Below are 17,591 nucleotides of genomic sequence, written 5' to 3'. Positions count from 1 at the left end.
GAATTGATTGCATATTACGTATACGTAATGCCGCAAAAGCGCCATTTTCTGCCGGCACACGCACAGCAGCCTCATCAATAACTAAAGCCGACAGCTTCGCCTTCCTTCCATTCGAAATAAAGGTGGAAGGTTGGCAGAGAAGGAGGTGGGTGGTGGGTGGTGGGTGTGGGCGTGGCAGCCAAGTTGTTAGCACGCTCGACTGATATTATTTTTTGCTCCTTTATGAATTATTCGCAAACGCATTGATTCGCGTTCAGCCAAAGGCAACAAGGAAAAGGAGACCTGGAAAACCAAAGGCGTCTTGCTGTGAAATTTTCATTTGGGTTTTATTTACGTTCAATCGAGTTTTCGCGAAATTAGTTAAGTTTAGCGTGAATTTTATTATACCGGTAGTCAGAGTGAAGCTCACGTAGCCCCGCCTCGAGCGAGCAAACTTCTTAATTAAAAGATTTGCCCACTGATTGGATGTTTGCCAAGGTAAACGGCAAAAGCAAAAGCAAAGGCAAAGGCTATGTAGAACTTTATATTCAATTTGTTAAATGCATTCGAGGGCCATTGTGTGCGGTGATAATTGCCAAAGCTGAAACTGTGGTCGTCGGTTGGCCGGATGAACTGCCGCCAATAGTTTTGGTGACCCCGACGGATCAAAGCCGCATGCCACCGCCCACATCCCACCCACACCAACTAGCCATAAATCTCATTTCATTTTTGCACTGCGAGCGCAAATAAATTCATAGATATGAGCCGGAATGACCCTAACTGACCATTCGACATTGCACTTTGAACGAATTTATTTACGGCAGTTGTTATTTTTACGAGAGCCTCTACACAAAATGTAGCATAGCTATGTTGCACGACCACACACAAACTTGAACACAGTTCTCTAATGCAATTTTGAAATTTAATTTAAGGCACAGCTCCAGCATCTGATGTTTGCCTTTGAGGCCATTTAAACGTGGAAGGTGAAATATTCGTTCATTGAGAGGGAGAAAGCATTGGAGCAGAGAAATTTTCCCATTTAGCAGACTGTGCAATTTAAGGACTTAAATTTCATAACTAGATTACCCAAACGCACAAGCGATGCTTTAAAATTACATTTAATAACAGTTTGTTTGACGTGAAATATCAATTATCCGATCTGTGGGTTTTTATTAAGTGGTTATTATTGTTGTTTTATATATTCAAAAATCTGATAGGCAAAGAAATAAAAGAGACTGATAGAAATATCGTTGTAAAAGTGCAAAATATTTTATTGAAAAGCTTTACTTTCATCTATTGACTTTCTGCTATACTCCCAAATTGAAATAACCGAAAAATTACATCCTTGGACATTATAAACAATGCACCTTCGCACCTTTAATTAGGTGCTTTTGATCCTCAACTGGTTGAAATTGAACCTACTCATGTATGTGGGACCAAGATTGGGGTTTAGAATTTGACGAGGTCCTCGTTTGCTGGGAAAATTTTATAAATAAGTAAATTATATATTAATAACATAGGCTGTTATTTATAGCTCACCAAGCACTGTGGAAATTACATAAGTTCTCGTTTGCTTCGCGCATGTTTTGCTCGCTCCTGCTGAGCAAGTGGCTAATCCTTTGGCATTTGCAGTTGTCCTTGAAAAAGGACCGCAGTCGAGTGACCTGATCACGACTCTCATAACCCCGTCGTATCAACTGGGCGAACATTTTGGTCAGCAGCTCCTCTAGGACTTCCTCTTCACTGGGTGGATTGTTCAAATGGGGATTCACATAGTGCATTACCCGCTGAACAGTTCTTTCGTAATCCACAGGAAGACCCGTAACACGATCCATGCGGAATATTTTGGGGATCTTTGATTTTTGTTTAGGTTTCGTCTGAACTACAGTTCGCCGCCAAATCCTTTGGTTCGGTGGCACGGAGGATTTTGAATTGGGCCGAGTGGTCTTGAAGCGGGTCTTCAAGTAACGCTGCTGCTGTGGATCCATTTTGGGCACTTTCCTACCCGTGGTCCTCTTTTTGACACTGGTTTTAGCCCTTACTCGCCTTACGGAAAGCATTATGGTCTTTTTATTTTAAAATTATTTTTCAACAATAATTTTGTTTGGCTCCAAACGATAGCTAAAACTCTGTGCTTATGGAAAAATTTCACAGGGCCTTCTGTATGTTCAATCAGAAATATTTATTTCAGGAAAATATAAAGTAAAGTTTGTAGTAATGTGTTATCTGAATCTCTGAATTTAATTAGCTATTTATTTGAATATTTTTGCCTGTGTAATATATTTATTATTTATTAAGAGGATCTGCCGGTGTTGGCAGATGCAACAACTATTTAACTGCTTACGTTCGTTGTTGAGAACATGATTACAATTGCCGTGCCAGATTTATGATTTCATTGCTCACACGCACACGGATGTTCCAGGATTATATAAGTTGTGAGCTGATGTGGCCACAGCCCAACTTAACTTTTGAAACAATGTCAAATACAATAAACGTGTGCGTGTGGAGTGGGGAGTGTTAAACCGCATTGTTTAAATGCAGCGCTGGCGAACAATGTAAATTGTAAATGCGAGCACAGGAATATAACATACATAAGTACGCAGATACGTATAAATTAAACTAGATACGGGCGGGAGGCCCAATAAGTTGCAACACCCACACGCCCACACAAACGCGTACAATAACAAATAGTGGCACAGCCAGTGGGATTGCAAAAGACGCAGTAGAAATGGAACAAAGGCAATATAATTAATCATCGAAGAGCAGGCCAAGCAGAAACAGCATGCTGTTGAAGCAACAGCAGAGCAGCAGGGACCGCATCCCGGCATCAGGATCACATCTAGAATTAGAGTCCTCCCTCGTCGCAGGCTTCGAAACGACATTTGCGGAGCAAATATTGTTGCAACATTCGTAACAACATAATTCAAATTAACTGTTCGCAGAGTCGCGTTTGGAATGCTCTAAAGTAGATTTAAGATTTATTTCGAAAGCTTCCAGGGATAGTATAATTATGATTATTGCACACCACTTTAAATTTATTATGCTCCTTCGAGCCGGATGATAACTAAAACATTATTAAAATAATTGTGGATTTAATAGCAGGCTTATACTGATAAATAAATTAGGTGTAAAAAGTATTATATTAACGTCAGCCAAGTGCTCTTAAATAAGATTACTAATACTAATAATATAATATAAATCTAATTTCTCTAGAAAAACAAAAGTATCCTAAAAGGCTTTACTTTTGCATAGCCCTAAAGACTTTTGAAATAGCTACCAAAACAATGCACCCACCAAATTGTATTGAACTATTTAGTCAAAGTGAAATTCTTTATAAATCGATATAACAAGTCGAAAAGAAATTCTCAAACAGGCGGATCTTGGCCGAAATTGAAGAGTACTAATGATACACAATGTTTTTGGCACAAAGGCGTGGCTCAGGAGGGCGTGGCACTCAGCTGCGATGTGTTTATGTTGCAATGCTAGATGCACCACTGATGTAGCCCCAGTATCTGCAGTTGCAACGCTATGTGCAATCAATTATGCTGCATGGGCACCACTTACACCAGAAGCTCACCCACAATGATGCAGTGTGTGCAGCTGTCAGGAGTCGGAAGCACATCATCGATGGCAGGCGATCTGGATTGCATTCCATTCGATTCGATTCGACGCACTCAGGGTCTTATCCCCGGCTAAGTTCAATTAGGGAAGGGTGTACGCAATGTGAAATTGAAAAGCATAAATGTCGTTTTCTATAACAAACGTCAAATTTGATTTTTTAAAGCAGACAAAGCCGAGATGGGAATTTATATAGCTAAGGAAATGACTTCACACCTTCCACCCTCCACAGAAAGTTGAAGCAAAAAGGAATGGATCAAATATAGATTTATGTGTTTCATGTCAAAATAAATGGATTTTACATGTTGCCACAAAGCGTTCCAAGCTCGCTCGCCGACTGAATCCTTGCGTCACAGGACGTGAGGGCGCAGCGTCAGGACGATGATGGCGACAACAACAACAGCGACAACGACAAAGACGACGGTGACAAACAGCAACAACAATGAAAATATAACGTGGCATTAAAATGTCATTTCATACTCATACAAACAAGCTCATATAACGCTCCCTTTTGTTGGCAATGTCGGGGGCCAGCGGAATATTAAGTTAATATGTTTGATCTGGGGGATGGGAAAACTCCTCTTTGATCCCTTAAAATTTAGCAAAGTGCAGACAGGATATTGGCAGCTGCTTGCAGCCACACAGGATATTAAAGCCATAAAGATGAAATATTTCAGCGCATTCCCCGCCAGCAATCAGGTGCGATCCGCACCCGAATCCAAAGCTAGACAAATTCCCTCAACAATAGGGATTATTCAAATTATTTCCCACTTCTCGAATCTGACAGCCCGTCACAGTCACCTCAGCGGAGTCGTCTCCTCGAAAAACCTGGCACGTCTATTTGTATTTGTCCTCCCGATTCCCGAATCCCGATTCGTTTGCCTACTTGCCAGCGTTTTCCCCTCTCCACGTGTGACACATGATGCCATGTCATACAATTTATCAGCGCATTTTTGGCATTCAGCTCGCGTCCTGACATTGCTCTGAAAGGCCAACAAAAAATTCATGCTCTCGCTGCCCTGCAGTGCCACCAAAGTGCCACATGGCCTGCCCCAACTCAGTCAATACCAAATACTAGTGTGAGAAAGTGCACAGCGGCTAAAACATATAGCTTTTTGATTTTTAAATTTCTTTGTATATGTACCCTTTGACTAAAAATACATCACTTAAATATGTATTATTTGTTATGATCCTCTATTAAAAGTTTATTCGAATAACTAAGTCTATTTCTCACACTTTTTTACTTCACTCTGTATCTAAAAATATCGCAGAATTTGGTATGGTATTCAAAGCTCGATTATTTCTAATTCAATACTTGAATACCCTTTCCTTGAAGTACCCTCCATTTCTTTCAGTGTTACAGCGACATCCGCAGCTCGGAAATGCCAGTTCCCTTGAGCTTTGTTTTCGTTTCTCTTCTTTCCTTGCTGCTTTTCATTTTGATAAATATGTGGATGGCAGAAATCTATCATTTCGCGTGTCGCATAAATAAATACATCAAGAGGCACCACCCCCCAGCACACACCCTTTCGGAGGAAGAGAGGGGGTGGAGTTCAGGGGGCAAAGGGGAACAGCACACAAACTGTTAATCAACGGAAAATGGGGAATCCCCACCCAATCCTCCTCCCTCCCCCATCGCTCCTTCTGTTGTTGTTTTCACTGTGTTGGGGAGTTGGCAATTTGTTTAGTCGTTAAATTTTTTTAGCGTTTCGTTATTTAATGCAAATTGATGATAACGGGCAACGCGCTAATGAGTATACCAGTATGTACAGTGGATGACGGGGTAAACAGGGCGTTCATAACCCATTCTTTTGCAAGACCGTAAATAGAATGTACCAATTTACCAGCACAAGCGCAGCACAAATATTCAACATCCTCATACCCGTCGGTTGTATACAAATTTAATGAATGTTCCCGTTTTCGGTGGCCCATAAATAATCAACGAGCGTTCTACGGAAACGGCACTGTGGGAAAATCGTCTCTCTATATTTTGTACTAATATTTACAAATATATTTTTTTATGTTTCTCTTTCACATGTTTTAGGCGAAGTTTCATATTTCTGAAATGACTTATTCTTTTGACTTGGTCCTTTCAATTTTCTCTCTGTGCTTACACACACTCACACACACCTAAAGCCATAAATAACACACACAATTGGCGCATTTGTGGTCGTTGTTTCGCCTTTTCTGGTGCGACACCTTTTATGTGTCCGGGGAGCCGCAGTTTGTTAAATGAAATTCGTTAAAAGTCTTGGGAAAAGGAGTGGGAAAAGGTCTGGAGAGAGGGAAAAGCTTGTGGCATCGCCAAAAGCACTTTTCCTGCGTTTCGGCTCGGTTCGGTTACGTGTGCAGTCAATTCCACTCGGCTGCCCATTGAAAAGTTTTGCACTTCGCTGCACAAAGGACATGGAGGAGGCGAACCTTCGGCCGCTTCGAGGGCAGGGCAGAAACATCAAGGCCACCGAAACGGGTTGAGAGTGGGTGGGTGCCTTAATCGTAATCCCCCTTCTGCAAGAGTCTAGCAGAAACTAAACACTAAACATCATAATACAACTATGACAAGCCTCCCTCCCCCCACGCAAGAATAATTTATGTTCCTTGAACGGCGAAACATTGTTGCATAGCTTCATTTCCATTTCCGGACTTATTCCTGAACTTTGTCCCTCATATTGAACCGCTATGAAAATGCGAACGGAATTACCCTGCGTCGAGCAACTTTGTTGTGTCCTCCGATATCTCGAAAAACTGACGGACAGAATCCCCCAGCGGAATGGCCAGTCCATTTCCTTGACTACCGAAAACACTCGATAGCTGAGCACCACGGCCATTACAACAGCCGATGATGTGGTGGGATGTGGATGGGGATGGGGATGCTGAATTGGATGGGGAGTGCAGATGACCACCGGACGGCGGTGATATGACCGCAAAACCAATACGAGTGCCAGGGCGATTCGATTTAATGGAAAATCGACCGCAGAAACAGAAACAACTTAAGCGATTCAGAAATTGCAACACACGTCGCCCCGATCCCTCCGCATTTCCCCATCTGACACACTTTCGGGACTCTTACACACACTCGACACAGCAGAGAACACCGAGCACCGAGCATCTGGCGTCACGGGCCACGCAATTAGGGGGCTTAACCACTGGCCGACGAGCCTTGAACTGCGCTATCTGCAGTTAAAGTATGTGGGCGCCCATCGACGATATATTGAAACTTGAAAGCATTAAGCGAACTGCGAACGGCGAACTGCGAGCTGCAAACGGCGGACCAGCGAAAACCAAAACGAACCGCAGCACAATTACGGCGGTCAGCATCACGACCGGAAAGCGTAGTCCTGTGAAATGCGAGGCGAGGCTTAATAATTCCATAAGGTTATAATTAGTAGCGTTAATGTTGAACATACAAATTTTTCAAAATATTACACATACCTATGAAATGGGACCTACACAAATGTAAAGCCACTAATCATAGTGCATCAACGTCCGCAAAAAAAAAAAAAAAAAAAATAGAGACACCCCGTGTGCTTATCGGTAATGTATTGTTTTTTCTAAAGCAGCAGATGTGCTGGCTTGAAAGTTTTAAGCCAACCTATTTTTAGAATTTTTTATCTTTCTCAAAAAAAAACTTCCCAAAATTACTTCACCAAATAATGACAATTTTGATGGCAACTTTATTGTCTTTTTTTTTTTTGGGAGTCCCATTGAGTTATTTTGGAGTCATAGTTACAAATAAATACGAGTTTTTACTTCAAAATGTATTTCGATCGCTTTAGTGATTCCCTTAGTTAAGCTGCATAATTGCTAGCTGCCCTCGCCATTATATAACCATACACTGGCGCATATAACTCTCTGAGCTAGGCGGCCATAATAAAGCCAGGGGAAGCAAAACTGGATGGTGGGTCACTGCGCAGGGACCTAGTGTACTGGGCTTGTCGTCGATGCCATCGAAAACAGAAGTTTTACGATTAAGCCAAACGAAAAGAGCACAAACACAAGTCCTCCACGAGTGGTTCGTTGGTTGGGTGGTTGGTCCACTCGCCTTTGCTTTTGCTGCTCGGCGGTTCCTGCAAACCAATTCAAGTGTTCCGTGAAATGAGTCGAAAATTGACATTCGATTTGCAAGACCATTGCACATAGCACTGGCTGTCGCCAGTCGCAAAACGCGATTCGCGGCGGTGGGCGTTGGCGTCGTGGGGGCGTGGTTAGGCAGCGATTAAAGCCGAGTTCTGCGGTAAGGATCCGGCACGAACGGAGTCTTAAAGTCAGCAGAGCAACTGAAAGTATGCAATTAATTTTGCAATTGCATGTGAAGTGCACATAAAACGATGGCATCTGAATTCGCAGTAACATTCCATATGCACAGGGGAACAATTAGGCACTTGACCAGGCCCAGTTTTCAGTTCCACGAATCACCCTTCAATACACATTAAAAAAATTCATATAATGATAGATTTGGAAGATGATATTACTATGCAGAAGAATTAGAAAAAATCCATTTCAATTCAAACCTTGATCTGTTGATTAGAGACATATCCTCTCTCTCTATTTTTTGGGAGTTTTAAATATGAAAATGTATTATAAAATAGTTTTTCAACAGTGTACAATCGATACAGAGCCCCGGTAATCACCTTGCACTTGCCGATGAACAGTAGTCTTCTCATTTGCATGTCGAATGCGAGAGCTTCACTGCAACAGTCACTTCTCAAATTAAATTCGAGGTGAATCATTGATACGGATCAGTGCTGCTGCAATGAGCTGAATTGTGCCTGTGCAGTCAGGGAAACTTTGCCTAAGTTAGCTTAAATGCTAAATGCTGGCAATTAGACTGAGCCCGAAATGCTGAATTGCCTCGTCCCCGATATGCTCTTCCCTGGATTCTCTGGTCCTAATGAGACTGCCGCAGTGCTGAGTCTGCTGTCGCCCGGCGCATCTCATTAAATATTTAATTGCGAAATGAAAAGAATATGCCAGCTCGGCAGAAAACGTGTGACCACAGTACTCTGCTATCTTGTCACCCAGAAAATGCAGTTGCAGCTGAAAGTAGGAGACAACGGCCATTACTATCACAAATGCTTATTAAAATTGCTTTTACAAGTTGTTAATTTCAAAACCCAGTTTTATTGTGGGCAGAATGGGGCGGTAGAGATGCCAAAGGCACTGAAGGAACTTTATCGGCGCCAAAGTAAAGGGGCCAAGACTGTTCCGTTGTTCATGCAAATTCCCACGACCCGCCGCCTCATCCTTGACCTCGTCGACGGCGCCTAGACCTGTAATACACTCATCCAAGTCCAGGTCCTTATTGATCGCTTGCGGTTGTGCACAATTTAGATCAAGGATACCGATAGGGCTTCGTGTTTATGCCAAAACCGTTTTGTCAATGCTGAAAACATTTATGCCAATTTGCGTTTTGGCGAGCTGACAACTCTCGGCGACGACGCGACATCGGAAAAGTCGATAGCGAAAGTGGAAAAATTACGCGGCTGAGGAGGCAGGGTCCTTCGCCTCTTTTGCGCCACGTCGTCATCGTCGTCGTCGTAACGGCAAAATTACAAAATTAAATTATTTTCAGGCGAATTTATCAACATGAAGGCAACGGAGCTCCCGGAAATTGCTAAATATCTTTGTTACCAATTGAGTTTTTTCCCTTCGAAGAGGAAGCGGCAGCCCCTCGCTGTCACTCTGTTATGATTCCCACATTAATGGCATAATTATGCAATAAAACACCGACCTATCGCTGTTGATTTCAGTCTAATAACGAGCAAGGACTCCGGTTTCCGGTACAAGACATATTTCCCGAAGTTGGAGATTAAATTTCTAATGTCAAAATATAATTAATTGCACTTGCTTAAAATCTTAGGGAACTCTACAAATGTTTGTCGGCAGCAAATGAACTATTTTATGACCGTAAGCGGTATATTTATATATCTTTATTTAAATAAATTTAGTATTTGGTTGCTTGGATAAGAAGTCCGCCTTATTAAGAATTCAGGATTCCAGGCCGCGAAGCTGTGGTATCTCAAATTACGGAACGTAATCCAGATCCAGCTGTCCGCCAACGGTGGGGGCATTAAATCAGAAACTTTGCGTATTAGATCAGGCCAAACACACCAACAGGCACACACACGTTACTCATCAGAAGGTGGCTCGAACTATACCAATTTATTTGCCACACTGATTGGCGTATTGTGCTCACTCCGGCCGCACACTTCCTTTCACGCTCTCACATAGAGCCGTGTTCCGTGTCCCGTGCCCCATGTCCCCTGCCCCATGTTATGCCCCATGCACCCGAGCTAAGCTACAAACTAAGCCTCATTATACGAGCCCCATTCCCATTGCCGGTAAGACATAGACAAGCTGCGCAACTGATTGCTAAATAGACAGGCAGCCAATACACATCGATAAGGCCGAGATAACGGACAGATTGTCTTTGGGCGGGGAATTGGATGGGTTTGGTATGGTAACGAAGACGCAGTCGATGCGGACGCTGCCTGATTAATTAGGGCATTAATTTTGCTAAATTACTCCAATACATTAGGGAGATCGAAGCCATTTGTCAAAATTAACCTGAGGACCAATGTAAATGAATTCGCCGTGCACTCTGCGCCGTAATGAAGTCCGGGGATATGAGACCGGGGATATAAGACCGGAATCGAGCTGCCGAACTGGGCGTAGATTGCGGCAATGACAACGATTACGAAGGCGTATCAATGACTGATGAGGGCACGGCTGGCTGCCGAGCACGTGGTCCGCCGTCTGGAGGACTCCCAATGGTCCGCCCCAGAGAGAGGGCATCAATCTCCTCCTCGGCCGCACTCCCCTTAATTCCCAACCCGCGGCTCGGACTCTACCCATTTGCATAATTCAAAGAGCTGCATCCCCAGGCGATTCCCAGTTATTGGGTCCTAAGAAATTGCTCAGTTACACTAGAAAAAACCTTTGGGTTTGGTTGTCAAAACATGAAGTGATTAGCACTTAGAATAAATGTGTTTTTACTATAGATTTTTGCTTCAGTTTTAAGAATTATTCACAAATTGTTTCTTAGAACACATTCCAAACATTCTGTCCTTTGTGAGCTAGACACTTGACCTCTGTTATCCTTTGTTCCTTTTAGTGTAGCACTCTTTCTCCCTGTGGCCATGCCTCAAATGTCAACGGCAGTCAAGATGCCAGCCGGCTGCGGATAGCTCTGTTGTCTATCTGTCAGCTAGTCATTCTGTCAGCCAGTCCGTCCTTTAGTCAGTCAGTCAGTCAGTCTGTGAGCCATTCAGCTATAACCAGAAACCCAGCTTGTTTTCAATCCCGACGGATAAGTTAACAAAGCGCACAGACCGCAGAGCTCTGAGCACACGGAACCCGGGAGACAGAATAGTGGAGATTGTGGAGTGTTCAGCTGGGTAGCCGGGTAACCGGGTAGTAGGATCTGGGAAAGCGCGCATTCTTCCAGCTTTGCGCTAAGCCACTTTTGTGTGGTCCACGGACGCACCGAAGACGTCCCCTTCCTTTCGCCCATTCAAACCCTACTGCATTAATGGGCACGGGCGACATTTCCCACTTACGATTGCAGGCATATTATGAAAAATGCACAATGTGCCATCAACACACGAAGCTTAGACATAGGGTGGTGAATGGGGGAGGGGAAATAGGAAATGGGAAAAGGGGGAATCCCAACGACAACTGTAACGACGTCATCAGTGCTCTCGGTCGTCTCGAAACGCCCCCGTAGTCATCAGCTTAAAGTTTCTAGGCAGCCAGAAAAGGCGAAGACGCAGAAGGATAAAGGACACAGGACTCAGGTAGTCGACGCTGCTTTACATTTTTATGTGTGTGTGTGTGTGTTTCTGGTGCTAAGGGGGCGGTAGCATTAATAATTGAAATATTCACTAACAGGAAGTTGAAGACGTTAATGGCGCCCAACGAGTGCCCCCTTGTCCCATCTTCCTCGCGCTTGATTGAGGTTTACTTTGCCAACGCTGCTGCTGCTGCTGCTGATGCTGCTGCTAATGCATAAACCATGCACAGACATCAGCAGGCAGCTCACATCACTTCGGTGTCGTCGTGGTCCGGGTTTTTAGTCTTAGTCCGGGCTGCTGCTGTGGTCTAGGCAACTTATTTTTAGCTCATTACGGCCAAACGACTGCGACGGACAGGGAACGCCTCTCAAGACGCCTCCCCCACTCGACACTCGACCCTCGACCCTCGACGGCATCATCTTGTGCGAGAGTTGTCCGTGTTTTGAACTTGCCGTATTCCCAAAACGGTGGCATGCGTAATGAGCCTCGGCTCGGGTTTCTCCTTCGCTTTCTTCTTGTTTTGTAATTTCAAAATCATTTTGCCGCGCGCTCCAAACACGAGAATGCGAGTTACACTGCAAGTTTACACTGTAGAAAGTTGCAGAAGTTTTTTAAAAATTAAAAATTCGGAAATAGGTATATACAGGAATACTCTTTTTCAAGCCTTATGTTTTCTCACTGTATTTAACTTGAGGCTACCGTTGCGGCAAGGACACCCTTGCTTTTGTTGCCACTCCCAGCTCCCCGTGCTGTTTCCGTTTTCTGTCCAGGGGCAAAGGCGTCGCTTTTTCCCGAATTCCCGTAGCAGTCATTTGCGTTTATTATCACAACGCGTTGACTTCCCGTCCTCCGGCTCCTCGGCACATAAACTTCAATATACCAACTCGTATTGGGCATAAAGTAAGGTTATTCGATTTCTTGCATACGCGGCTTTAAAGAAATCCTCTGTGACTTTAATGTGCGCATGAGTGGGTGGGGTGGGGGGTTCTTGGCTAAATGTGAGTGGGTGGGGTTTTTGGTTAAATGTAAGAGGGTGGGGGGTTTTGGGGGAAAGATGCGCCTGGCGCAAACTGTAACCGCAAAACGCCAAAAGGAAATAAATGTGCGACTTTGCAATGAAACAAGCATTTATGGTGCCATAAAACAAACCAAGCACGAATATTTCTAACTCATCTTAAAACAAATACATGCAAGCGCCAGTTTTGTGTATCTGTGTGTTTGTGCTTGTGTTTGTGTACTGTGCACACACATAAGCGCTCTTACATAAGAGCGGAGTATCCTCGTTTTCGTCCTGGTCCTGGTCCGCATGTGTTTGATTACATGGCCAAAATTTTGTGTGTGTTTTGTGTTTGACTACGGCATTAGGAGCCGGGAAAATGAGACTGAGGACGACAAGGACGAGTGAGAGTGGGTGGTCGGGGGGTAAGACAAAGTCAAGCATAAACTTGCTCAGATAAAGTTTGATTAGTGCGACTGACTAAAGCCTATCTGCCAGCGCCGCGGTTAGCAGATACCTCATCAAAGTGCGGTCGCCCCCTTTTTGCTCAGTGCACACAGCTAAAAAAAGCATAGATTTCAGTTCAAGATTTCCCGATTTAAAAGATATTTAAATGGTTTTCCTTATTTATGTTTGAGTGATATGTAAGGATATATAATTTATTTATTACTACAGCTGCAATGGAACAGTTTTTTTTAATTATCCTGATATTTTATCTGATTATTGTTTTCTGGTTTAAAAATATTATTAAAATAATATTTGATGTTACAATGTCATTTTGAAATCGTTTTGACATTTTCGACATGTATACAAATCATTAATTTTTTTTCTGTGCACATACGCACATACGAACTGGCATATGGGCACATGAGGACCTCAGCAAATTTGTAAAATTGTGATATAAAAAACCCGGCGAAGGCAGCGCGAAAAAAGGAGCTGGTGAACAGGATCTGAGCACACAAAAACCGCAAAATACAAAACGCGAAATTACTCCCACGGGACAGGGAAGCAAATGGTGGGGGCGTGGCCCCAAACCAAATTACCGTCAGCTTGGTGGGAAATACTGAAAAGCAAGAAATGACATGTCGCATTTTAAAGTTGCGTCAACGTCAACGTCAGCTTCAGGCGGCATCTCATACATACATATATTTATGGTAACAAAAAGCTGGAGATGGGTGGTTAAATTGTTTTAAAGTGCTTTGTTGCTTTTTTGACTGCCTCGCGGTATAATTTGAATATGCGCGCCTTAAAGTGAAAGCATTTGCATGCTAGGTCCACTTTCTCATTCCCTTCTCTGACCACGACACATTTACGGGTAAACAGTGTTAATGAAGTCGCATTAATTTGGGAGCGTTACACAGGACAACGCGGAAGGACACGGCACATCGCAGATGGAACGCAACAAAGCCGTCACAGATGAAACTCAAGGAGCCCAAGGGACTGGCGAAGGAGCAGATCCTGAAAGACCAACAGCAACTCCTTTACAAACTTACATAGATAAAGGGTTGCATTGAAAAAAATAATACAACTATTAGGATATTTATTACCCAGCTTCGAAATTCTACATAATTTTAAGGTTTTTTTTGTACATACTTTAAGCCAACTTTGTTATTAATTTGAATATAATATTTCGTTAAAAATAATGTCTGATGTAAACAAACCACATATTAGTTAGTATGCTATATTTCTTACCGACCTAAAAACTCCTTAATTATCTGATGATATCAGCTTTGATTTCTGTGGAATAATTCACACATTCGTTCAGGACTTCTCAAAAATAAAATATTTTATTTATATTAAAATTAAATGGGCTTTGTTCTGGTCGATTTAACCCCACTAGAGGCCGCAATTTCCCACTGTGCACTTGACAGACTCACACGCGGTGGCTCCGGCGAAGACAATGACAGTACAAACATTGAGTAACGGGGAAAAATGGCCGAAACGGCACAAGGACGAGCCCGGCAAAGAGTTGCTGCTCCTTCGCTTTTGGTCCTGGATGAGAGGAGGATCGTAAAGCGGCGACGGCAACATGAAAATCTTGTCATATTTTTCTTGTTTACTGTCAACATCTTTGTACTTGAAGTCCCATTATGTTAATTATGATGAAGTAAACAGGACACAGTTGTTGTTTATTATAATTACCAGCAGTCGAGTCAGCAGACAGTCAGAGGACTGGAGTTGCAAAATGAATTTGTTGCACGTCCGGGCGGCGGAATTGCAAAGCGTACTGGTGGCTGGGTAGCCAAGTTAACTAATTCAATTAGCCAAGGTCCTGGGCACTGAAAACTCGCTCTCACATTAGACAGCCTGCGGCTCGAATTATTCAGAGTGATAATATTTGCCAACTTTCAGCCACGCCCCCATTCACGCATTAACGGTTGACAGGGCGCAGGGTATGGGTTTTTATTGAAACTTTGTTGTGGGTCCTTTGTTTTGCGGTTATAATAGAAATTCCCGGCATACTTTGCTGCATTGTTTGTCACGAGGGGATGGATGAGCGGGAAGTTCAATACAAACAAAAATAATCAATAGAAATTGTTATGCAAACAGCCTTTTAGTCCTTTGTATGCGAGTCTCCGCTTATTTGCCCAGAAAAGTGATGGGATGTGATGTTTGGCCAGACAAAGCAGCCCAAAGGAAACCGAAGGCAAAGGACACGCATCGCAGTGGTAGGGATACTGAAAAGGGTTTCCTTCCAAGGAGCTTTACAAGTGCCCACCCACACATCCTGCTGCTCCACCCCTCCTCCCCCCTTTCGTCGTCCTCTGCCAAATGCATTTTTAATAATGCAACGGACGTTGCGCTGTCAAAAAACAATGACATTAATTAGCCGCTCTTTGTGAGTGCTGAACAAAAAGTAAATTTCTATGCAGCTGCGCTTGGTCCTTCTCCCTCATTTTCTTGCTCTTGTCCTGGCGCTCCTGTTGTTGTCCATTTCTTTTATGTGCACCAACAGCGGAAAAATTCATTACACTTTTGCACATTGTGCGCGTTTTTGTATTCAGAACAAAAAGACGTGCCCAGACCGAGCAGAGAGCGCAGCGTGAAAAAGTTATCTAAGAGTGTAGAAAATGCCCAGTGGGTGGTTGGGTGGTGGGTGGTGCTGCAGGCACAGTTGCATATGCCTTTCACGGAGCGTGGGATAATGAGTGATGGTTGTAGTGAAGAATCCACGGGGCGTATACGTAATGCGACTTGAGAGGGTGCCAATTATATGCACCTCCTGCGTGGCCAGTACGTAGACAGCCATCAATATACCTGTCTTAACTACTTGACACTCCACCAGTTTGATGGATAAGGAGGTTACTATCAAGTTCATTAAAATATTTATACAAGTGACATACATATATAGCAAAAAGCAGCTAGCAACTTTTATTTTGCGAGTTTTTGAATGGTCATTTAAATATAATTAAATCAATAATAATGACAGCCAATCTAAACATATCAATTATTAATACTAAAAGCCAGCTATTAATATTTAACTCATTGACAGCCATGTTTGTATTCAGTTTTAACTGACGCACTGACATTATTTTTCACTGGCTGATCACTACAATGTAGATGCATGTCAAGTCATTGTGATCTGGTTGTATCCTTAACAAGAACACTCAATACTAAGTATCCTTTAGTCGCCAAAACACCATTTCTAGCTTGTTATTGTGCTCTCCGCTCCAGAAGAAATGCCTGTCTGACCGCTCGGTTTTCCCTGCTGCGTTTCATGTATTATTGCATTCTTCTGCTCAATGTGTGGCCCTCCTCTGACCCCTTGACCCCGTGAACCCCTGCCTCTGCCCCTCCCCCTTCTTCTGCCACTGCCTCCTCCGTTCGACAAGTGGACCGGGCTCAATGCGAATGGCGACTAATGTCCAGCAGGCACGTTTTAAGCGCACAAAGCTGTAAAATATGTAGCAGACTGGCACGCCCCCACTCACACACACATACATACACACACACAAGTACACAACGCCCACAGTCACAAAAGCAGGACACACAGGACACCACCACACAGACACAGATGCATCTGGCACAGCGTGTGTACACACATTAGATAAAGGAAACAAAGCAAAAAATGAAAATAAACAAATCGCGCCATAAATTGCAACTTGGCAATTTTGAGAAAGTAAACAGGAAATGTTTTCTTTCTTTCTCGCTAGATTTTTCATTATGCTTGCGATGTGAATAAAATGTCATTACCCAAATGAACGTGACCTTAAATGGGGTGCTCAATAAGACGACGTGGCTTAAAGTGGACTACACAGATAGAAAATCAGCTGAATATCTATGTGATAATATATCTTTATAGTTAATATTTTTTGTATGAGTCAATAATATCATAAAGAAACGTAAGCGAACTCGGAATATCCCAAGAAGTGCAATAAGTGTAGCTCCAGTCAAAAGAAGAGGACGTTCGTTATAGTACATTTTGTTCTTACACTAATTTTTCTGTGCAGTGTTTTTATGTGTCGTAAGAAGAAGTTTGCTTTGAAATGCACTTCCTCCCTTTATGTTGCATTAATGGTTACTACCATGTATGCAATGTGCAGTGCTATACCGCCCCCTTCTTGAAGCTTTTGTGAATGCAGCTTGAGTTTTACAGCAAGTTTACTTCAAGTTTCATAATTGCAGTTTGAGTGCTGCTCGGAGATCCCCCCTCCCCTTTGGTTTTCTCAAGGGGAGCTCATTGAGAAGCCACCCCCATCCCCCTTTCCGCACAAAACATTCGCACAATAAACAGGCGCGCAAATCGGGCTAATTTCTTTTTTGAAACTTTCGGCTTGACTTTGGGACTCGCTCGCAGAAAAGTTAATTTGTAGGCATCGCGACAAGGATTTGACGCATCAAGAACTTTGATTAAAAGCACACACACACACGCTCTGCAATAGGATTTACACCTCCATATGTGAGTGTGTGTGTGTGTGTGTGCTCGCCCGAATTGCCATATAAATTTGCACATAAAGTGTTCAACGGCAGGCAGGGCGGTAGAATGAGCTTCTTTGCCATGGAAAAATATATAAAACAAATTTATAACAAAAACGTGATGTGGTTATTGATGGATGGCCTGGATGCCTGAATGCCAGGAATTGTTTTGCCCGGGTCGGTTCGGGTCGGGTCAAAGGTAGCGCTGCGAGCGAGGTGAGCACCTCCAAGCAGAAAATAAAACCCAGACACACACACACACTCGGAAAAATTCTTAATCTAGCTGT

At 43.2% G+C, this 17,591-nt stretch overlaps 1 protein-coding gene across 1 annotated transcript; it reads right to left on the bottom strand.

Moving 5' to 3' along the window:
• Window positions 1-1,224: 1,224 nt before the first annotated feature.
• LOC108050688 lies at window positions 1,225-2,123 on the bottom strand. The gene is made up of 2 exons (XM_017132471.1): window positions 1,519-2,123; window positions 1,225-1,454 (listed from the first exon to the last, which is right to left on the bottom strand). Exons 1-2 carry the CDS (start codon window positions 2,037-2,039, stop codon window positions 1,361-1,363), a joined length of 615 nt encoding a protein of 204 aa, XP_016987960.1. The 5' UTR covers window positions 2,040-2,123; the 3' UTR covers window positions 1,225-1,360.
• Window positions 2,124-17,591: the final 15,468 nt, after the last annotated feature.

This window comes from Drosophila rhopaloa, unplaced genomic scaffold (genome assembly GCF_018152115.1).
Source record: "Drosophila rhopaloa isolate 14029-0021.01 unplaced genomic scaffold, ASM1815211v1 contig_2, whole genome shotgun sequence".
In the NCBI taxonomy this organism is placed as follows: domain Eukaryota; kingdom Metazoa; phylum Arthropoda; class Insecta; order Diptera; family Drosophilidae; genus Drosophila; species Drosophila rhopaloa.
Note: the sequence above shows the minus strand (reverse complement) of the source record. Positions and strands in the feature narration are given on the sequence as shown.

Bases quoted from the DNA above. Each gene is read 5' to 3' on its own strand.
- LOC108050688 (XM_017132471.1), bottom strand. From the start codon at position 2,039: ATGCTTTCCGTAAGGCGAGTAAGGGCTAAAACCAGTGTCAAAAAGAGG. The intron at 1,455-1,518 runs GTGAGCTATAAA...AAATTTTCCCAG, and splicing joins TGTAATTTCCACAGTGCTTG to CAAACGAGGACCTCGTCAAA.